Here is a 23,814-nt window from a genome sequence, read left to right as displayed (position 1 = left end):
GAACATTACAGAGCAAACTGTCATGAAATTTATCTGGTAGAATATCATCACTCGTTTCGGCATCCTGAAAGTATTTGTCTTTGATCATGGAAGGCAATTTGACAATCTACCGCTGAAGCGATATATAGATCAGTTCGGCATCAAACTGGCATATTCAGCGGTATGCCACCCGCAAAGTAACGGATAGGCCGAAGCTGCAAATAAACAGATTCTTAATGCCCTCAAGAAGAGGGTGGAGGATCAAAAGTCTAAGTGGCTAGAGGAACTCCCAGGAACTCTCCGGTCTCTTCGGACAACCGAAAAAGAAGCAACGGGCCATTCACCTTTCGAATTGGTGTATGGCACCGAAGCCATTCTCCCAGTGAAAATCGGTTCTGAGAGCCTGCGAGTGCACCACTTCTCGGCTGATAATGAGCAACTTATGAAGGAATCCCTCGATTTCCTTGACGAAGTAAGAGACTCAGCCCGAGTCAGAATGGCTGCATACAAGCAGAGAATCAGTAAATTTTACAACCGAAGAGTTCAGGCAAGGGTGTAGGAGTTTATAGGTACTACGCAGCGGAAATAACATGAATCATATTCAATAAAGTACCTAATCCCAAGAATCACATGCATAACACACAAGACACATAATCATACCTTTAAAGCGTGAATTCCACGAAGCAATTCGACAGGCAAATCAGGGAGAGAATAGAGCCCCAAGTGTTGCTCCTCTACTTAGTCCATGAGATTCGAACGAGCCGTCCACCAATACTAGATTGGTCGAGTGATTGAGGAAAACCGCGATCACCACCTTTTCGGACAACCGACCACCGCACGAACCACCACCACCACCACGAGACACCACCGTGCGTCGGGGAGGAGGAGAGAGTCGTGAGAGAGAGGAATATGGAGGGGTTGGGTTTCGTGTTTGCTAATTCGGGTTTGATCAAAAGATCAGTAAACTTACTTACTTGCAAACCTAGGCACCTAGTCTATTTATAATCTCATTATAATTAGACTAGTGCACGAAGCCCAAAAGCCTCTTAATTCCCCTACATGGCCGTCCACGAAGTCCAAGATGGGCCTCGTCCTCTAATGCTCGATCTAGCCCCTTTGTGTGACCTTATAGGATCCGTCCAATTGGGCTTTGGCCTATTTTACTAGTCCAAAGATCGTAAGTACCTCTAGCTATGGCAAAACAACGACCCAAATGTCCGGACTTAATTATCTCCATAATTTGATCCAATTATATATCTAGTAATTGCACACGGCGAAGACATAACTCCTTCAATCTCCCACTTGTCTGAGACAAGGGTGCAATATTCAAATTCCTTAAGTCAATGTATTGATGTGTCCAATTTATATATTATTTTACCCCCGTCCCTTGGTCATAATTAGTAGTGTTTTTGGATCTTTAGAGCCACTTTTATTACTAATTGGTGTTTTCCAGTGTTTTCGTATATTTGGTTGACTTTTGTAGGGATTTATTCTTTTGGAGTATTTTCCCGAGATATTTTGGAGCAATCACGAACATTGGAGAAGCACGACCAGAGTTTATAGCCCAGGGCCGGTTAGAGCCATCGAACCGGTGATTAAGGGCTCGACATAGGTGATACCGGGGCATTTGGACCGAGTATTCAAGACCCAAAGACGAAACCCAGATTGGCCCGAAGAATTGGAGCCCAATCGAAGTCCAAATAGTGGCCCAATTGAGCCGCCCGGCCAAAAAGGCCGGCGTCCGGAGGCGCGCCCGGCCGGGCGGGAGAAGCTTAGTCTGGCGCCCGGCCGGGCGCGAGATTAGTATTAGAGTAAAAAAAAGGCGCGCCCGATCAGGCGGTGCCTCGCCCGATCGGGCGCGTGTATTTTTAGGAGACGATTAGCGTCGTTTTAATTTGCTTTAGTTTAGGATTTTTGTACGGAGTATAAATACTCCTCCGTAATACGATTTTAGTACTTTTTTTTCTTAGATTTTCTCTCTCTACTTAGTATTCTCTCTCTCTTAAACTCTCTCAAAACCTTTGTTCTTAATTCTTTCATTAATTCCAGATTTATTTTGGTAACGATTTCTTTTCCCTTAATCTTAGTTATTTATTTTATTCCTTTCATCATGATTTATTTTATTACTTTGATTAGTTTAATTTTTAATATGTGTGAGTATTTTAATTTCTAGGGTTTATGGGGATCTAATAAATAATATGAAGGGGTAAATTATTGTTATTGATTATCAATGCTAGATTAATTTCCTATTGATTGATTTAATGCTCTGTGACTGGATTAGTCCTATCTTTTATGCATGAGTTTGACAATATTGATTCAAGAATCGAGAGATGAGAATTAATGTTTAGGTCTAGTTTCAATAGGCAAGTAAATTTATAAATGGTTAAGTCAAGATTCGAGAGATGAGATTTAATACCGGTAAATTAATTGTGTGATTGTAATACGTAGCGAGAGCCCTTTACAATCTGGTTAATTGATGCATTGATGATTGACTATTATTGATTATTGGTATTTCATGATAATTTCTTATTGGATTGTTTTAATGTTTTACAATTGCGGCTTGTAAAAGTATAGCAAAATTAAATTGATGAATCGAGCAGATGTTAATTTGATATTAAAGGCTATTTTCAATAAGGACTTAGATCTAGTAAATTGCGAGAGCCTGTTAAATCTATGTTGATTAATAAATTGCGAGAGCCTGTTAATCATGTTATTTATGAAATGTCAATGATTGATTACTATGATTTACCCTGGAGTATTATTTATTGGTGAACCTATGCCCTAGATCCTTTCATATATTGTTTTCTTCCAATTCTCAACCTTAGTAGTTAGTTTCTTGCTTAATTATAAATATTGGTTACTTAAATAATTTAGATTATAAAAATTAATTAGGAGTAAAAAGACTTGTTTCCCTGTGGAGATTGACCCTACTTCCCTATCTACCTTAGTTAGTGATTTAAGTAATTATTTTTTATTAGGGAATACGACTTTACCCTGTCAAAATTTGGCGCCGTTGTCGGGGAAACGGTTTTATTTTTATTTCTGATTGTTTTTGTAGTCTAAATTATTTCCCTTTTGTCTCAGAGAGCGTTAGTTCTATGAGAAAAATCTCATATTTGCTTCTAGTTTTTGTTTATGCCCAGGTGTTCCAGATCAGGTTACATCCCATTCGATCCTGAGATCGAACGTTCCTTTCATAGACAGAAAAATTTCTACAAGCAAATCCTGGCGGATTTTGGTGATAATAACAATAATCACCGCGATCCTCCAACTGATTCCAGCGATTTAGAGGCATCATCAGACGCAGAATCAGAGATGACAGCTCCAAAGAAGCTTAGTGATTATTCACAACCAAAGCTTACGGATTTTCCACATCTCACCCCTACTCCGGCTCTTGATGGGGTTCAATTTGAAATTAAACCTCAATTTATAACGATGATAGAGAGGAAGCAATTCAGTGGAGCCAAGGGTGAAGACCTGAATCTTCACATTGGCGCCTATTGTCAATATTGCAACACCATCAGGCAAGCCGGGGTCACTCAAGACCAAATCAGGGAGATTCTCTTTCCCTTCTCTTTAACTGGAAAAGCTAAATTGTGGTTTAATGGCTTAAATAGAACTACACTTAGTATAAATGACTGGGAAACTCTTGTTTTGAATTTCTATAACAAGTATTATCCTGCAGAGAGAACAGCAGTACTACGGAGTGCGATTTAGAACTTTTCCCAAGAAGTCGATGAGTCTTTATATGAGGCTTGGGAGAGGTTCAAGGACCTACAAAGAGAATGCCCTCGCCATAATTTAGCACAATGGCAATTGATCCAAGCCTTCTATAACGGCATTGGAAATTCTTCTAGGATAATTTTAGACTCTGCACCTAGTGGGAGATTTATGAATCTTAATATTGATGATGCAGGTCAGGTTATTGAAGATATGGCAATACACAATTCCCAATATGGGAATCCTAGAGGATTTGCTAATAAGGGGAAGCATAGTGTCGACTCTGTATCCTTTTTGCAAGCTCAACTAACCTCTATTTGCCAAAAATTAGATAATCTGAGCACTGCTAATGTAGCTAATGTTTCTGCGATTAATAATAATTCTAATGAGGCTCTCTGTGAAAATTGTGGTATTGTAGGTCATTGGGAGCAGGATTGCAGGAGTTCCGTGGAGCAAGTTAATGCCTTCCAAGCTTATAGGCAGAATAACCCATACTCCAACACTTACAATCCTGGGTATCGGAATCATCCATACCTTTCCTACCGGAGCACTAATGTTCAAAATCCAACACCACAAGAACCACAAACGCCACAACAACAACAGCAGAAATATTATCATCCCAATGCTAGCCAGAAGAATCAACCACAACAACCCCCTTCATCTTTCGACCCTTCTCTGGCGGAAATTAGAGCAATGTTGGTCAATATGCAAAAGCACATGGAGAGCAGAGATGCGACAATTGATCAAATTCTAGCGCATAATAAAATTGTAGATAATCAAATTGCGCAACTCTCCGCTACTCTACAAGCACGCCAACAGGGAGCCTTGCCGGCACAGCCGACTAGGCCTACGGATCAAGCATTTGCAATTACTCTAAGCAGTGGTTCAAACTATGAAGTGCCCTCTATGCCCAGAGTTGATGAACCTGTTTTATCAAATAATGCTAATCTTGATTCCATTAAACCAAACAATGTACTTGATAGCCCTGCAGGGCTAAAGGATAATACTAACATATCTAATTCTACATTGCAGGGTAAAACTCCAGAGAGGGTAGCTTCTCCAGACAAGAATAAGAATGCTCAAAAGCCAATTATCAAACTTCCTTTCCCCAATCGTCAATTGAAGACAAACTTCGATAAGCAGTTTGGTAAGTTCCTGGAGGTGGTTAAAGATTTGAAGGTAACAGTTCCCTTTACTGAATTGATCACACAAATCCCCTCATATGCAAAATTTTTGAAAGAAATATTGACGAGAAAAAGGTCTATTAGTGAGGTAGAGACAGTAGATTTCACTGCAGAGTGTAGTGTCGTACTTTAAAATAAGTCTCCACCTAAATTAAAAGATCTGGGTAGTTTTTCTATCCCTTGTCATATTGGCAATCTCTTGATTGATAATGCATTATGTGATTTGGGTGCTAGTGTTAGCGTCATGCCATTATCTGTGTGTTCTAAGTTGAATATGGGTAAATTAAAAGCTACCAATATAACTCTACAAATGGCCGACCGTTCTTTCAAATACCCCTTAGGTGTTTTAGAGGATGTCCCCGTTAGAGTAGGTAAATTTTATATACCTGTAGATTTTGTTGTTCTTGATATAGCTGAGGATATGCAAACCCCAATTATTTTGGGTAGACCATTACTTAACACTGCAGGAGCAGTCATAGATGTAAGAAGTGGTAAGCTAACACTATCAGTAGGGGACGATAAAGTTGTTTTTAATCTGAATAATGCCCCTGAAAGCTCCATGACTGAGGAGAAATGTTTCAGCGTTAATGTGGTTGTAAATTATTCTAACAAGCCCCAAGCTCTTGAAAAAGATCCCTTGGAGGCGGTATCTTGTGTTGCATCCTTTTCAGATGAGCTAGAAAAATGGAAGAAGGAAGTCGATGCAATAGAAAGAGCACTCCACAATGTTGGTCTTGGTTTTAAGGACGAATAAGTGGAACCGATCGAGCAAGTTGTGCGAATCGAGCCTACGGTAAGTGTTCCGCCAGATCGAGTTGCAAGTGTTGAACGCAATGACAATTTGAAGCAACATTCAATCGAAGAAGGGTTTTTAGTGCGTAGCATTGAAGATCCCCCAGTCCAAGTCAAAGAGGATCCACCAGATAAGGCGACTTGGCGTCCCACAGGTTATGTTAGGAAGCCGCATCGCAGCCGAAACATCGCTAGACCGGGTGAGAAACCACCCGATCAAGCGTTAGGCCAAGGGTCCTAGAAATTGTACTTGGTAAGAAGGTCGTGCGGGACCTAGATAAACCAGCACTTTGCGGGAGGCAACCCGTACTTTTAATGTATTTTTTAGTCTAGTTTTTCTTTTCTTTTTCTTACGAGAGGAGAGATGAGGGAATTTAATGAGTTTTATGAGTGTTTGTACAGGTTTGAAGGAAAAGAGTTAGCCAAATTTTAGAGAAAAGACGAAAATTAATATTTCGCCAATTTAGTCTCAGGCCCGACCGGGCAAAGCTCGCCCGATCGGTCGCGAGAGTAAGGGTCTGAAAATAGGTAATTTCGCCCGACCAGGCGAGTGGCGCCCGACCGGGCGCGAAATTCGTCGTATACGGACTAATTTGTCCGCCCGATCGGGCAAGCCTTGCCCGACCGGGCGCAAGAAGGGAAAGAATTTTGGCTTAAATAATTTAGATTATAAAAATTAATTAGGAGTAAAAAGACTTGTTTCCCTGTGGAGATCGACCCTACTTCCCTATCTACCTTAGTTAGTGATTTAGGTAATTATTTTTTATTAGGGAATACGACTTTACCCTATCATGTATATGTCGATTTGATAATATGTCGATTAATATGTCAAGATCATATTAATCTACAAATCTTTTCTTGAAATCTGAGTTAGAATTACAAAACCAAATGATTACTGAGTAATGCATTTGAACGCGGCCACGTATTTTCTGAATTCTCCCTCTTCAAGCGGCCATGACACATTTCCTAATTTAATAGGTAGACTCTATCCAATCTTGTGGTAACAATCCTCCCACTCAACTTCTGAAATGACCGGGAAACACCCTTTATAATATCCACTTACGGGCAGACGTTTGAGTGCACCACAGCCATAACATCCATTGAATGAAATCATGTTACATTCATGTCAAAGGAATCCACTAATATATACGGAAGCTCTATACTTGAACTTCAAAGTAGGTCAATAGTTCGATCATGCATCATTCATGCATATCCAAGTGATTGACCGAGCATCACCATGCCCCTATAGCCCATGAAACTGCGCTATCCAATCAATCTTACATGCTAGTCCATTTATTGAAACCATTTATGCCCACTTTAATGATTTCGAACAAGGAACTTAAATAATATATGAATTTTGTTCACCTGTGGGGTTTCATTCAAAAGTTCATCAACCTAGTGATCCCATCAATTCATAATTATTTTGGACATTTTATTTAATTTCCAAAACCATAATTAAATAAGAGAAATAATAATTTCTGTTTTAAACATAATTCTGCAAATTGATGTATTTCTTATGTAATATGTTTTCTCAAACATACACAACTTAAATTACATAATTTGCTTCAATCCAAGATTTTAATATGACTTTCATACCTTAGTCTCTGGAAGGGGTTTAGTGATTTCTCACTCATAATAAAACTTTGCAGAATGTGATCTCCCGCTGGTCAATGATCTCATGACTGAGGCAATATCTCATATCCATTTGTTTGGATTTGTGATGTGACCCTGGCTCCTTTGTTCTTGGGATAAGGTGACTCTTTAGTCATATGACATTTAAATTCGAACTTCCTCTAAAACTATCCGACTATAGCTTAATACACATATTCTTACATTGAGCATGCAATAATGCTCTACTTTGAACTCTTCAAGCTCACTATACTTCTCCATACTAACAAAATATGCATCTAGATCAACTTCTAGAATCATCTTGCCTGTTTGGAAAAACTTGCATCCATAAAACCTTTTGACAACTTGTTTACCTCTAACAACATAAACTAGAAAAATTCCTTTAGTGCTTCTCAAGTACTCAAGGATTTGTTCTTGGTAACTTTCCGTATGCTTATTCTGTATTTGCTTGAAACTTGCTACACATGCACAAGTCATATGTAACAACTTACTTTGTACATTTCATGGCACATGTAATGGACCCTTTTGCAGAAGCATAAGGTACGCTACCTTTTCAACTCAACTCTACTAGCTTTTAAGGCAATGAGTTTTACTGAGTGTAAAACCATGAGGCATGGGAAGAGATCCTCTCTTAGAGTCTTGCATCTTGAATTTGTCAAGAACCTTATCAACATAAGTCTCTTGATTAGGTCCAGTCATCCTTCAAGATTCACTTTGTGGATTTTGATTCCCAATATGTACTCAACATCTCCTAAGTCTCCCATATAGAAACAATCTTTCTAACCATTGCTTGACTCATTCAAGCATTGATACATCATTTCATATGAACTGTATGTCAACTACACACTAGACTAAGAAGACCAATTTCTCCCACTAAAATTCTTGTTTCTACAAGATTCCTTTTCATTCTTCCAAGATAATCAAACTGTTTGATTTCCTAATGAATGTTCTAACTCCCTGATGCTTACTTCAATCCATAAACGAATTTCTGAAGTTTGCAAAACTCTCTAGAATTTCTGGATTTCAAAACTCTAAGGTTGTATCATATACATTGCCATCCATCAAGAACATTTCATGAAGGTGATTTTGATTTCCATAACTAGAAATAATCCGAATAGGCTTATATGACTAATAGGTTTGACCCTATTTGTAAGACTATCATGGACTAGCACATCTTTACAGACATGGAGTCCATTCTGGATTTCTTGGCTTTAAGCCACTTCCTGAGTTGGCACTTGTCCAAAGCTTGCTTGTAGGTATGGATTCCAACCATTCCAATAGGAAAATTTTAAAATCCACCTTTTAATAGAATTCCAACAAACTGTTTGTTTCGATCCTAAGTAACCTACGATAGGTATGAGCGACAATAGAATTATTCTCTTCAACTCTTTGAAGCTTTTCATTCTAGTAGGACGATAGAAGTCTCGCTACTTGAATTAGCTTGCTTCGACACATGTTTTATCAAATTAGCTGATTTCATGCGCCTTCGTCTCTGATGTAGTGTTATCCACATCCTTTTATTGCTCGTCTCGAATCTCATCGAGATCTAACTTTACTCCCACTTGGCTTTGTAGGAAGACATTTCTTTCTATAAAGACACTATCGCGAGCAACAAACATTTTGTTTCTACGTGATTGTAGGAATAACACCTTTGATTTAGGGTTTATTATGTCATCTTTGTAAACATTTTACATAGATTTCATACTCCCTCAATCCTGTTTAGAAAAGATAACTTTGGAACATTTCCAATCCATAACATTTATGACATCTTTTTCTACTGCTTTGGTTAAGTTTCTGTTTAGTATATTCGCAATTGTTGTTGTTCTAATGCATATCCTCAAAATGATATTTGTAAATCATTAAATCTTGGATCGAACCATGGCAAGCAAAGTTTGATTCCTGCTTTATACATAAATTTTAATTGTAATGTTCCTGGATTCTGAACTAATTCAACAATTCCTTTAGATGATCATTTGTTTTGAGTTAAATGTTTATCACAACAATCATATTGTAGTGCTAAATTGTTTATCTCAAATTGATTTTACATTTCATTTTGGAATTTTGAACATTTCAATGATTCCAGCTTTTATTTCATTAAGTAACTATCGACATATTTACTTAAATCGTTAATAAGAGCAATGAAATAGTTAAATCTCTTGCTAATTTTGAATTTATGGTACACTCACATCATATGTTTGTGTTCCAAAAGGTCATTTTAGCTCTTTTACCCTTTCAACTAAAAGGTAACTAGGTCATTTTACCTTATCAAGCATGACTTCTAATTCTTAAGTGATTCATAATCATATAAGAGTAAGAGTCTATCCATAACTTTGGATGTGCAAATGGTTTATGTGACCTAACCTTACTTTATTTATAAGTAAGTTTACTTTGAATCATCTAATTTTACTTTTGTGATCTACTTATATCAATGTCATAAAACAAATTTAACTCATGTCTAGCAAAATGAAAACAATTTATTACCTTGGTCATGGATCAACATTTTTCCAAGCCAAGTAAACTAAATCAGTATTCAAAACAAGAAAACCGAAATATTGTCTCATCAAAAACTGGAAATTGTTCTAAATGTCATGATAAACTAATCAGAAATTAAAACTATGAAGCTATTTCTGACCACTCAAAAACACTTCTAGTGCACCTTCTAGCTCCATTTCCTTGCTAGCTTCACTTGTTTGCAGTTCTTGCGCAACATCACAATGTTAAGCACTGCAATTTGGTATCACATACCTTAGTGAAAGTTAAAATGTTTATAGCATTATACCTGAGGTTGATGCTCCATTCTTCTTCTTGAGGAAATCAAGGTATTTCTGGAAATTACGTTTCCAATGCCCCTTCTTCTTGCAGTAAAAGCATTCACTCTCACTTGCAGCCTTGGGTTCTGGATTCGCCTTAGGCTTTTCAGGAGCCTTGGCAACTTGCTTGCCCTTTCTCTTGGCACTAGCCTTTTGCCCCTTCTTCTTGAACCCCTTTCCCTTTTGAATCATAAGAACTTCCTTCTTAGGTTCCTTAGGGATTTGTTTCTCAGCACTAACCAGCATTGCATACAATTGATTCATAGTCTTTGCATTGGCAGTCATGTTAAAGTTCATGATAAACTGGTTGAAACTTTCTGGAAGTGAGTGGAGAATGATTTTTGTTGCCAAATCATCACTATATGGGTACCACAGTTTCTCCATACTTTGAATTAGGCCGATCATTTTGAAAACATGATCATGAACTGTGGCACCCTTCTCCATTCTACAATCCAGAATCTCACGATGAAGTTCATACCTTTCAACTCTAGCTTGTTTCTTAAACAATGCTTTGAGTTCTTCCATGATTGAATAGGCATCCTGGTCCTCAAAATGCTTTTGAAGACTAGGTTACATGGTTGCAATAATTAAGCAAGTGATAGGCATAGCTCTATCATGACCTTCCTTGTGCTTCTTGATCTCTGCCGCAGTTGGATTTTCTGGCAGAGGTCCTGGCAATGGGGTATCAATGACATCCTCCTTACCTTCAGATTTCATAACAACCCTTAGCATTCTTTCTCCATTGGAAAAGTTTTCCCCTGTTAACCTATCCTTCTCAAGGAATGGTCGCAAATTGTAAACGTTGTTGTCATTGTTATTACGGCTACCCATATAAGTCAAAATAAGGCAAAGTTTAATTATTATGTTTAATAAAATTAAAGTACCATTGTAGACACCCATTTGTGTCTCCCCAAAACCAAACCCAGTGATGAGTACCTTTCACGTCGAATCATAATCGAATGAAACGAAAGTGTGGAAAGGTCTAGTGGTGCGGAAAGTTTTAATTGCTTTTCTCTTCTCTCTGTTTTTGAAAACTTTATTTTTAAGAAAACAGTCAATCCAGTTTGGTTGGTCCATGGTATGGGTCCAATAGTAGTGTAGTTGGATGGGGCTTGCAAAGACCTTTCCAACAATATATTATAAGCCCAATTCCGATGAATATTGAGGAAGTTATGGCCAATTTACCAAACTAGGCCCGGTTTGAGCCTTATGTGCGGCCCAATGATCTAGGGGAGGGCCTAATATGATTTATCATTCCTAATGCAATTAAGAATGGTTTTGGTCTTCTAGATTCTTCTAGAAAGTTCTCTTCGTTCCTAATTCGATTAGCATTGATAAGTTGACTTTGTTGACCTTTCAGAGTTTTAATCAAAATCAAATAGCATTTTCGAAGAATTATATTATTTTATCCTCCAGTACGGTAAACTTATCGGATTTTCGAAAACGCGCTAAAATCAAGACTGACGTCCAACCCCAAGCCTTGGCGCCTGGAACCAAGCTTGGCGCCAGGCGCTAGCCACTAGTGCCTGGCGCCAGCTAGCCAGGGTTGGCGCTAACCTTGTTTTGCGTGCGTCAGACTCTGTTTTGTTAAATTATCTTTTTTGGCTGATTTTCTCTATAAATATCGTATCAAAAACTCCGTTTTCATGCACCAATTCTCACCAATTCTATTCATTCGCAAGCTTTCATCAACAATCATTAATTCTTTAGCATTCTTTCATTCAATTCTTTCATTCACAAGATCAAGAAACACCTAGCCATATTCGAAGTTGCCTTCGCCCTAGGCGTGAAAGGTTTAATTTCTGAGGGTTTGGTCCCAAATCTCTCTTTCAATTATTTAATTTAATTGTTTGATTATTATTTTCCTTGAAGTTACTAACGTGTGTATTTTGTTATTAGAAAGAGGTACGAGACATCCAAGTAAGTACTTTAATTGATTTATTGATATTATGATGTAGAAATCATGTTTACATTGTTATTATGATATTCCTAGTATCATGTCTAGGGTAACTTTAATATTAAATATGATTGTTACGATGCTTCCTATTTTCTTCCTAATATTTATTCATGTTAGTATCATGTTAGGGTTAAAGATTTGATTTTTAATGCTTAGTGACATGCTAGGGTTTGTTATTAATCTTGTTAGTATCATGCCTAGGATCTTGCTATGTTTATTATGCTTTAATATTAACATGAACATGATTATGATTATAATTGTTATAATTTATGATGTTTATGAATATTATTATTATTATTATTATTATTATTATTATTATTATTTTGATAATGATTATTTTATTTATGATTATTATTGTTTTGATTATGATTATAATTTTATGATGATTATTATTATTATCATGATTATTATTATGTTGTTTGATGCTTATTATTTATTGCTTGATCACACCTTTATGCATGTTTAAAGGGAATTTGTACTTGTAATCACGATTAATAAGATAATTAATAATCTTGTTTAGGGTTAATATGATTATAATTCAAGTGATCGCCAATAATAGATTTATTTGTGCATTTAAATTCAACCAACATAGATTAAACAGGTTTAGGGTTAATTTATTGATTGCATGTTAGTCAGAAATCGCAAATGAATACGAGTAGAATAAAATAGAGGCCTATTATTAGGGCAGGTTCAATCTCTTTTAGGTTGGATTTGTACCTTCATCCCCGAACCCTTATTTGGTTCATGACCTTATGGAGTTGACGATCTCTTGGATCGTTAAGGGGTGTAACCTTCATCCTATGAACGGTTTACAAGTTCCTTAAAAACTTGTTGGCGACTCTTTTGCTCTATTTTCTTCCCTTTTGGACGCCACCATACTTTAGTGTATGATCACAATGGGGTTCAATCTAGTGGGATTTTAAGGCTTAAAATTATTCCCTACAACCATAAAACGCATTCATTTGGTAACCTTAAAACACTTTATTCAATGATTAAATGATCCCTATTGAATTTTAAGTGATTCCAAGATCCTTTCTTTGTGCAATAATTGACCAGAGTGAGGCCCTGCCATCAACCATTACATTTTCAAGGGGAGTAAACTCTTTACTGATTACAACTCTTGTAACTCTTGGTTGAATAATTTACCATCACATATTTAATTATTACCCTTAGCTTCAAGGTTCTAAACGCTTTAGGTAACCTTGTTGAGTATAACCAATTAAAATTGTAGAATGGGTCCTACCCCCACTTCCCCAAGATATATTATGATGCTCTGCTGAGGGCCGACCCATCATAAACGATCGAAGGTTTCGTCGGGTTTTTAATTGGAAAAGCTGCCTCAATATTACTGGGATCTAGATTTATTATGTTGTGATTATTTAGTGAACTCTAGCGCATCATCAATCAACATAAATAAACCTAAACATGCATAATCAACTAATGCAATAAAATAAACATGACGTATTATGGCCCCTTAGTCCTAAGAAAACTAGAAATGAAAAATGCTCCCACTTGAATCATCATGGATCTTCATCCACCTTGCTCCTTTGGGCCTTCACTTCATGGGCTTCTTTTGGGCTAACACCATTTAAATAACTATTCTATTTACATTAAATAAAAGTTATAAAATACTTAACGGTACGCAGAACGTATTTAGATTACAAAAAAACATCACGATGCGCAGATCGTATTTAAGAATCTATGGGCCATACTAGTCTATATATAGCAACATAATATCATATATTATAAAAGTGTCATATAATAAATCACTCAATATGCTTGTCTAAACTACAACATCGAATGTTCATAATAAAGTCAACGCATTTCCTAAAATATCTTATATACTAATCATAATTAGATAATATCATATATTATTCATGACGGTTCATAAAATATCATATATTTAATTTAGTCATGAGATAGAATCAAATCATATTTTAATCTAGAAAGATAAATCATATTTAATCTTCCATGATTATCCTAACTAATTTAGGAGATTCTATCCTAATTACTAGCCAATCAAATAATTTTAAAATCAATTACATCCTAATCTAATTATGGGATAATCACATTGTTTAAATCAATTATTATCCTTTTGGAATATGCTCAGAATATCCTAGTCAATCTTATCCATAATTAAACACTTTAATTTAGGATAATTACCAATTTAACAACTTAAATATGGATAATATCAAATATAACAACTTTTGAATATTTGATTTTATCCTAAAATAAAAGATCTTATCCAAATAAAACCAATTTTATCTTTAAAAATAAAAGATCATATTTTCAAAATATTTTAACTTATCCAAAATAAACTGATTTTATCCCAAACTAATTCATAATTATCCTGAAATAAATTTTTCAAAACAGAATTTTTTTTTTTTGAAATTTCCGCAACCACCAACGCCAGCCACCGTGGTTGGCTAGCCGAAGCTAGCCACGATGGCTGGTTGCCGTGACAGCAGCCACTGCCGCAAAAGGCAACAGCGTGGCAGCTGCTTCTACCGGGGTTGCAGGCCATCGTGCGTGGCCAGCCAAGGCTAGCCACGGTGGCTGCCTGCCTTGCAGCAGCCACTGCCGCGCAAGGCAGCAGCACCCCGGCGCTGGCAGCCGCGGCAGCAGCCGTGCAACGGTTGCACGCTGCTGCCCACAGCCACCTAGGACCGCCACGCTCCCCCCCTCCCTCTGGACTGACCACCTGGTCGGCAGCCGCCGTGGCTGCGCCACCCAACCGCGGTTGGCGACCAAAATAATTTTTTTTTTGTGTTTTTATATTTAATTAAAATAACATTTATCTTAATTAAATTAAATCAGTCCATAAGATTAAAATTAAATCATATTCAACTTTTAAAATTAGGGTTTATCATAAAATTAATTCCAATTAAATTTTAACTTTTAAAATTAAATCTATGTCATACATAAAACATTTTTATGCATAAATCAATCCAATTAAAATTATGAAACAAATTTAAAACGTAATCAACCAAAATAAGCATCAAAATTCATAATTTTAAGGCTAATAAGGTTCGAATTTTCGAATAAATTAGGGTTAGGGTTCGAAATTTTCGAACAATTTTAGGGCATAATTTGGTCCTCTTCATGGCTATTTGAGCATAATTAAATCGCATTTAATCGATTCCAAAAGTTTAATCATATTAAATATAATAATCGAACCATAATTAAATTAATTTCTCCCTCTTAATTGATTATAAAATTAACGTGGACATCAAATAATCGTATTATTATGATCTAGCGCGTTCATGCAAGAGGCTAACTGATACCACGTTAGGAGTTTATAGGTACTACGCAGCGGAAATAACATGAATCATATTCAATAAAGTACCTAATCCCAAGAACCACATGCATAACACACAAGACACATAATCATACCTTTGAAGCGTGAATTCCACGAAGCTATTCGACAGGCAAATCAAGGAGAGAATAGAGCCCCAAGTGTTGCTCCTCTACTTAGTCCACGAGATTCGAACGACACCAATACTAGATTGGTCGAGTGATTGAGGAAAACTGCGATCACCACCTTTTCGGACAACCGACCACCGCACGAACCACCACCACCACGAGACACCACCGTGCGTCGGGGAGGAGGAGAGAGCCGTGAGAGAGAGGAATATGAGAGGGGTTGGGTTTCGTGTTTGCTAATCCGGGTTTGATCAAAAGATCAGTAAACTTACTTACTTGAAAACCTAGGCACCTAGTCTATTTATAATCTCATTATAATTAGACTAGTGCACAAAGCCCAAAAGCCTCTTAATTCCCCTACATGGCCGGCCACCTAGAGTGATGAGGCCCAAGATGGGTCTCGTCCTCTAATGCTCGATCTAGCCCCTTTGTGTGACCTTATAGGATCCGTCCAATTGGGCTTTGACCTATTTTACTAGCCCAAAGATCGTAAGTACCTCTAGCTATGGCAAAACGACGACCCAAATGTCCGGACTTAATTATCTCCATAATTTGATCCAATTACATATCTAGTAATTGCACACGACGAAGACATAAATCCTTCAAAGGCCTCTCAAAATAGGAGACCTCGTCCTTCGGAATGCTGCTGCAGTCCAGAAAAGCCAAATTCATGGGAAACTCTCAGCTGCTTGGGAGGGACCCTATGAAATCTACGATGAACTTCAGCCGGGAACATACCGACTTCAGCAGTTGGATGGAACTGAGCTGAAAAATCATTGGAATGCGGATGTACTTAAGAAATATCATGTTTAAACCCTTCGGAGCAAAATAATCTTTGTAAGTACATTCTGAATTATTAATGAAAGGCCTCCGAGCCACTTTTTTCTACAAACATTTCCAATCTTTACTCTTTCATTTTTTTCTTAATTTTATCTACTCTTCGAGGGTTTCCTTCGGCCCTGTTCGAAACCTTCGCCCACAGAGCGCCAGGTTTCGGATTGCCGATAAACTCGCCTTTTTAAAGAACACCGGTCTTTCAGATCAGCTGAGGTGAAAACCTCAATAAGACTTGTTCTACAAGGCAATGAGTCCATGGAAAAATCTGGGATATTGCCTTAACTAAGCCTTGTATCCCAGAAAGCCATTATTTGAAACACTGCCTTCAGTTGGCCTTATGTTTGAGATATCCATTCTTTTTCAGATAGACACAAAATCAAGAGCAATAGCACAACTGATAGAAAATAAACAATGTAGCGAAAAGCAATCTCAGAAATCTAAAGATCAAGTCTTCAAATCTCTGGGGGGGACAAGAAGCACTACAAGTGCAGACTACCTCAGCTGAAACCTTTAAGCCAAAGCTTTTTACTTAGCAATTTGCGCAAAAAATCAAAATCAAATCATCAGAATTTAAAAATTCAGATATGCAAGCATGCAAGTTCAAAGCAAGGCAATAAGAGGAAAGCATCAAATTCATAGATGGAAATTATGCTCGGATTACGAGCTACAAACATAAGTGTTTGGGTACTTAGAAAGAAAATATCGGCAGCCGCCCACAATGGAAAATAACAGCTACCGAAATGCGTACAAGGCAAAAATAAATGGTTTGTACACTAAGGCAAGCTGAAGCAAAAACAAAGGCAAAAAAATTTAGAATCGGCATCTGTCATTTTAAGAGCACATTGATCCGCAAGATTCTGAAGACAACAGCCCGAGTCACTAAGCTTCAGCTGAAGGGTCAGGCCTCCCAGCAATGTTGGAGTCCAGAGCGGCATCAGCTCCAGCTAGGGGTGTACAAAAACTAGCCCAGACCTGAAAACCGACCTGAACCGGACCTGTTGGGACCGGACCTGATCCGGACCTACAAATTCAAGTCCGTTCCCGGTCCTTGAAATTCGAGCATTCCGGGTTTCAGTTCCGGTCCGGGTAAAACCCGGAAATTTCAGGTCCGGACCTGAAACCGATAAAACTACTTTTTTATTTAATAAGTCTAAATAGGTACATAAACAAGTCCAAACAGGTCCATAACAGGTCTAAACAGGTCCAATCAAGTCTAAATAGGTCCAAACAGGTCCAAACAGTTCTAAACAGGTCCAAACAGGTCATCACTTTCATATTATTTAAAAAAATCAAAAAATAATAATAATCAGGTCTATTCAGGTCCAAACCCGGACCGGACCTGATTTTTCAGGTCTGGACCGGAACCAGACTTGTTAATTCAGGTCCGGTCTCCGGTCTTTAAAAATCAAGGATTCAGGTTCGGGTCAGGTCTGGTCCGGTTTTGGACTGGTGTACAGCCGTAGCTCCAGCTGTAAAAGAAGCAGGTTGAACTTTAGCTTGGGCCTCAGCTTCCTTCCTCTCAGCCTCCTCGGCCGCAGCGTCCTCAGCTTTGAGACGGGCCAGCAGATCGACCTCGGCCTGGCTGGCTTTATGCATATGAGGATCTTGGGGGTCTTCAGCCCAGATTTTGCATTGATACCAATCCTGGTCAGGGGAAGCATGGAGAGCCAGCCTTCGAGCCACCCCATAACCGTTGAGGTAGGCGGTCGAATACTCCTTCTGGGAAGACTCCTGCTGCTCCTTCAACTTAGCCTCGGCATCAGCAAGCCGTTGCTCTGTCTATTCAGCCTTACCCTGGACCTGGGATAGCTCGACCTCCTTATCCTTCAGCTGAACCTCCAGGCTGGTGATGCTCTGCCTTTGAGACTCCAGCTGGACTCCGGCCTCGATCAGCTCGTTCTCCCCGCTTTCAAAGGCTTGGCGATGACGGTTGGCATCAGCCTCCAAGATCTTGATCTTCTGCCGAGCTATTTCTTCTCGGGCTAGCACTTGAGATTGAACCTCAGCGTCAATTTTATGCTGGATCTTGGTTTTAAGGCTTTGGACGTCAACCGCGCCGAACGCTTTGAGAAAGGCCTCTCCCTCATCCATCTGGGGCAGGACATCTTTCTCCATTTCATCACAAAAAGTGTTGAAGGAGTCAATCACAACCTTGGCCTTATGCTCAGCGCTTTCCTACTTCAGCTGAGCGAGTTTTCCCTCCGTTTCAGCGATGTCTACTCTCTCTTGAAGCGCATCAATCATCTCACTGGTCAGAGTATGATTGTAGACAACCTGCAGAATCGGGGTTCAATTCAAGGTAAATAAAATTATAAGTAAATGAAGCAAGCTGGAATTGCTGAAGGTGCAAAACATTTTCACATACCTGCATCAACAGCCTCTGGTTGTCTCGCGCGGGATCTGGTACTGAGGGACCAGGCTCGGCAATTCCAGCGGTTGCCCGAACAGACCACTCTCGGACCTGCTCCATTTCAGACAAGTCGAAGCAACCGCCGAAGTAAGCCTCAACGCTTTCTCCGTGTTTCCCCCAGATTTTGGCCCTAGCGCCGGCTGGGATGGAGCACTTCTTGGCTGAAAACCCCATGTCCCCGGAATGAAAGGATTTGAAAGAGGGGAACGAAGTTATTGGAGCTTCGTCGGCTTTTTCGGGCTCAGTCGTTGCCCCTCCTGCAGCATGGTCCCCTTCAGTTTGGACCCCTTCAGCCTCCCCATCAGGTTGACTTGTCAAAGCGTCAACCTCTTGTTGGATTTCAGCAGTAAAGATCCTAGGGGCCTCGTCCTCAGCAGCAGCCACCTCCTCGGCTGCTTTGACAACTTCACTATCAGGGAGCTCAGTAGCGCTCCCCTTGTTTGAAACCACCTCAGGAACCCCCTCCTTTGGGTCAGGAGTTCTCTGATCCACCTCCATGTCAGTGGGAGGAGGTGGTGGAGGGGTCCTCGGCGGTGACGGAACCGATGGTGGTGGCTAGGTAGGGGGCGGAGGACCCTCCGTACCTCTGGGAACCCTGCCTCGGCCAGCGACAGGCTCCCTTATTACGACGCCAGGCATCGGCCTTAGCGTAAAGTCTCCCGGACCCACTACAGCTGGGCCCGTCCTTCTTCTCTTCCTCTGCTTTAGAGGTTGATCATCCATGTCGTCAAAATCCGAAGACTCAAATTCCGAAAGATCATCTCTCCTTCTGCCCTCTTCCTCATACTGCAGAAGTGGGGGAGCAAGAAGGGATCAGCAAAAAAAAAAAAAAAAAAACAACAAACAGCAAAGTGCTGAAGGCCTTACCAAAGTCTTCGGCTGCGCCTCAGCAGCACCAGAAGTCCCTTCACCCCTTTCTAGGGAGTTAATCGCTCTGGTCACGTCCGCGGCAGTTTGAGCGGCTTGCACTTCTTCGGGTAACAAAGGCCTCAAAGGATCCTGCTTCTCCCACCAAGGCTTCTGCTTCAGATAATCTGCAGCAGCCTCAATCTAAAGGCCCGTTGAGTGCAAATGCAGCGGACGGTCCTTTGGACTAGTGATCGCGGGAGCTCGGTCGAGAATGACCCTTTCATCGTTCACTCCCACCCGATCGTAGTCAATTTAGGAGGTGGCCTCGCTCAGCTCTGAAAGGGCAAAGTGAAGGTAAGCCTTAGGGAATAGACAAAACAAATAAAGCGGTAAGAAAACAAATAAAGAAAGTCCTCGGCCCCAGCCGAAGGTACTTACCGCCTCTGTGCTTTCAGCTGAGGCCGACAACCACCAACATCTTCTCTTGGAAGACATAATGGTTATCCAGAAGCCATCTCGTCGGGATGAACTTTATTCGTCCAGCTCCCCCAGGATTCTCGTGCTTCCCGAAGAATTCCATCTGCTCATAACTAGGGTGACGAGCGGCATCAGGGTCTTCGGGACCCAAGTGGGGGTGCTCTGTATCTGCTAGAGCCCTTACCCAGATCCATTAGCCTCGTCAATCCTTGTCCGAAAAATCGTTCGGCCACATGGTCAAATATTGTGGGTGGCTCCCAATTCGCCACCAACCAGGCCCGTGCTGACCATATTGGCTTTGGGTGTTCTGCACCATCTTGTGCATCTTTCGGAAGCAGTGTAAACTCGGCTCAACAGTAAAAAACCAACACACCGAGAGATAGGTCATCACCCGCCGAATACTGACAGACGTCAACTGGCACAGGGAAATCCTGTACTTTATCAAAATGTCCCTGACGAAGGGATCTAAGGGGAACCGAAGCCTGTATTGCAATTGTCGAGTGTATACCCCCACATACCCAGAGGGAGGACGATGAATTCTATCAGTTGGCGCGAGCATTCGGCACCAGTACCCATCTTCTTCAAAGATGTCGTAGTGCAACTCTATCTGTTCGGCAAACCGATAGGATTCGGCATGCCTAACCCACCAATAGTATGGTGCGTTTTTCCTCATGGCTCTCAAGGGTTTGGCATTTTGCCACTCAGTGTGCCCAGGGAGCAAATTCTAGAGCACGGCAGGCATAACTTCCTCCTGTTCAGCGTCGCCAGCCTCGGCGCCTTGCTGGGGGCAGCAGCGTTCAAGGGGACGGCCGGAATACCCCTCTCTGGGTCTTCCCGCACTTGTTCCTCGTTCCATACGTCGGCGTGGTCCCTTGGGTCCCTGGCCTGACCCCGTCGTCCAGTCCGGTGTCCTCTTCCTCGAGCCATTGTTGAGTTCGTAAGAAAGGAAGTCGGGAAAAAGGGAATTCTTTCAAAAAACTAAGAAAATCAAGGGAAATTCGAAGAAATTTACCTTTATACGAATCGAAACTCGCCGATTCAGTCAGTCGGAGCAACGGGTTCAAATGTCAAGCTTTGAATTCGGGGGTGAAGCGAAGTTTTAAAGCGGAAAAACGTAGTTTTTCAGGGAGTTCGAGAGTGAATTGGTGAAGAAATGAGGAGAGAAGAGCGAATTTGGTTTTATATTTCCAGAAAATTGGAATTTTGAGAGTCAGAATGCTTCATTTCTCTTAAATACCTCCTTAAGTAACCGTTAAACACTCTCTCCCTTAATTAACCACCCATTATCCACTCAACTTCCTGCTCATTATCCTAATTACAGATATTTAGTTAATGACTGTTTAAAATTTTTAATTCTTTTGATTTAATGAAATCATTTACTTCCCTCCATTTTTATTAAAGTCAAACCCGACCTGTCATCCTTCCAAATCGGGTCTGGGGGGCAAGTTGTTTGGGTCCAATTATGCCAATTGGGCTTGGTCATTAAATGATTCAATCTATGCCACGGTCAAGGCCTAAGCCTCCACTTTGCCAAGTCAATATAAAGTCAGCGGCCCAAATTGTCATGGTCAGCCCATGATGATGTCCAGCCCAATGATACAAGGAACGAAATTCGATACGAAACGCGGGACGGTAACGGAAACGGGAAACGCTACATTGAGTGAATCGGGAACGTTGGGTGTAGTTTAATATATATATATATATATATATATATATATAATAATCTGAAAAAAAAAAACTAAAAATTAATTTGAAATTAAAACATTGATTTTCATTTCATCCAAAAAACATTCATATTTCATATGCATCAAGCCATCAAACATGAGTACATGATCAAAAGTTCAAAACTTAAAACAAATAACAAACCCAAGCAAAAAAGGTTCAATAACTTCTATTACAATAAGCAATCCAACACATATCATCAAAGCAAAATAAGCCCCAAACTTTAGAAGTTATCAATCTGCATATCGCTGCCTTTTACAAGAAAATGTCACTGGTGTGTTATTAGGTTGCTCATCTAAGTCATCTGTCCACCTCATTTTCTCAAGTCCAAGTGTTAAACTTTCTAGAATTGAAGTCTCTGGATTAATGTCCCATTTTCTAAAAGGACCTTCTTTGTAGTAGCTTGTAAAACGAGAAATTAGCCTAATATTGCAGTGAATAAAACCAACTTGTCACAGCCCATTGTGAATAAATGAGTATGTGCTCCACAACCCTCTCTGCAGAAGAACTACTAATGGGCTGTGACAAAACTTTAATGGCAATTTCAGCTAATTCGGGTGCCTCCGTTCCATAAGTGGACCACCAAGAAATAGGAGACATTGTTACAGCATCAATTTTGGCAGCAAGTGACCCAAAAATACCTTCCTTAGCTTGGAATTTAGCCAACTGTTCAAGGAGTAGTCTTTTTTCTTCTTCACTCTCCCCTATTTTATCAAATGCCTTTAAAACACCATCAACAACTTCTCTGTCAAAATTTGGTGCTCTCCTAGCCTCCCCTCCCGGAGCCAGAGTTTCCAAGTACTTTGCATCATAAAGAAAAGGGTTTAGTGCAAATCCTAAGCAATGCATGGGAATGTTCATTTTTTTCCCATCTTGATAACATGATCTCACTCATTTTGTCACTGTCATCTTTATGCTTGTTTTCTTTCATTACATCTCCTATCTCCCTAATCATACAATCCATCTTTTCATAAACCTCACCCATCTTTTGCCCTTCACCATCAGCAAATTTAATCATCAAATAAATTGGTTTTGTGATTGCCAAAATATTATCAACTTCCTCCAAAAAACCTTCATCACTAATAGTGGCAGCAACTTCTTTCCCTAACGCTCTTGTTTTTTCATCCCCCGAAGTAATCCAATCTTTCCAAGCCCGCATGACTATAGTAGTTGCTAATGATTCTCTACATTGTGGTAGTATTTTCAACAACAAATAATGAGAAGCAAACCTAGTTTTTGCTACTTTCAGTAATTCCAGTCCAGATTGTGATTTAAAAATGGCATGAGCATGAGTATGATTTAAAAAATACTTCACAATATTTTTCCCTTTAACATAAGTTTCACTAACCCATGGAAAAGCAGTAGCAATGTCTTTAAAAATAAGATTGAGTGTATGCACCACACAAGGGGACCAAAAAATGTGCAATTAGCTGCATTGTCAGTGATAACTTGCAAGACATTTGACGGCCCAACTTCTTCAATTGCAGTAAGTAGATATTCAGCTATGGCCTTTCCTGTTTTTTCCAACCCCGTGAAGTCGTCCGCGTATAGAAACATAGAACCACGACTATTGGATGCAACCACGTTAGTTAGTGGTTCACGCTTCACATTTGTCCATCCATCTAAAATGACTGAAGTTCCTTGTGTAGCCCAAGCGTCTTTAATTGGAGCTAATTCCTTCTCCACATCCCGCTTGACTTCATCAAGTAAGGATGTTCTAGCTCTATCAGCCGATAGAGGCTTGTAGTCCTTGGGAGCATGAGTCAAGGCTTTTGTCATATAAGAAAATTTTGGACTTCTTAGTACATTGAATGGAATTCCATTAGCACAAAGAAAACGAACTATTGCTTTGTCAACCTCAATACGTTCAACCATACCAAACGCATCTTCTATGGGAGTTTTATTAGTTCCCGGCCGAACTTTATTTTTTATAGTAGATTTAGATAATGATGGGGAGATACCTGTCAACTCAGCCTCCTCAACTTTCTTTGTTATGCTTTGAAGTAGTACTCTATTTGATAGCAT

General features: G+C 39.6%; 1 protein-coding gene across 1 annotated transcript; it reads right to left on the bottom strand.

The window, feature by feature from the left end:
* Window positions 1-19,296: 19,296 nt before the first annotated feature.
* Window positions 19,297-23,814, bottom strand: LOC110736418. Its single transcript, XM_021916667.1, has 5 exons — window positions 23,189-23,814; window positions 22,681-23,132; window positions 22,239-22,625; window positions 19,609-19,775; window positions 19,297-19,527 (listed from the first exon to the last, which is right to left on the bottom strand). Exons 1-5 carry the CDS (start codon window positions 23,812-23,814, stop codon window positions 19,297-19,299), a joined length of 1,863 nt encoding a protein of 620 aa, XP_021772359.1.

The sequence above is a fragment of the Chenopodium quinoa genome, unplaced genomic scaffold, assembly GCF_001683475.1.
Source record: "Chenopodium quinoa cultivar QQ74 unplaced genomic scaffold, ASM168347v1, whole genome shotgun sequence".
In the NCBI taxonomy this organism is placed as follows: domain Eukaryota; kingdom Viridiplantae; phylum Streptophyta; class Magnoliopsida; order Caryophyllales; family Amaranthaceae; genus Chenopodium; species Chenopodium quinoa.
This window is presented reverse-complemented; position numbering and strand designations above follow the sequence as displayed.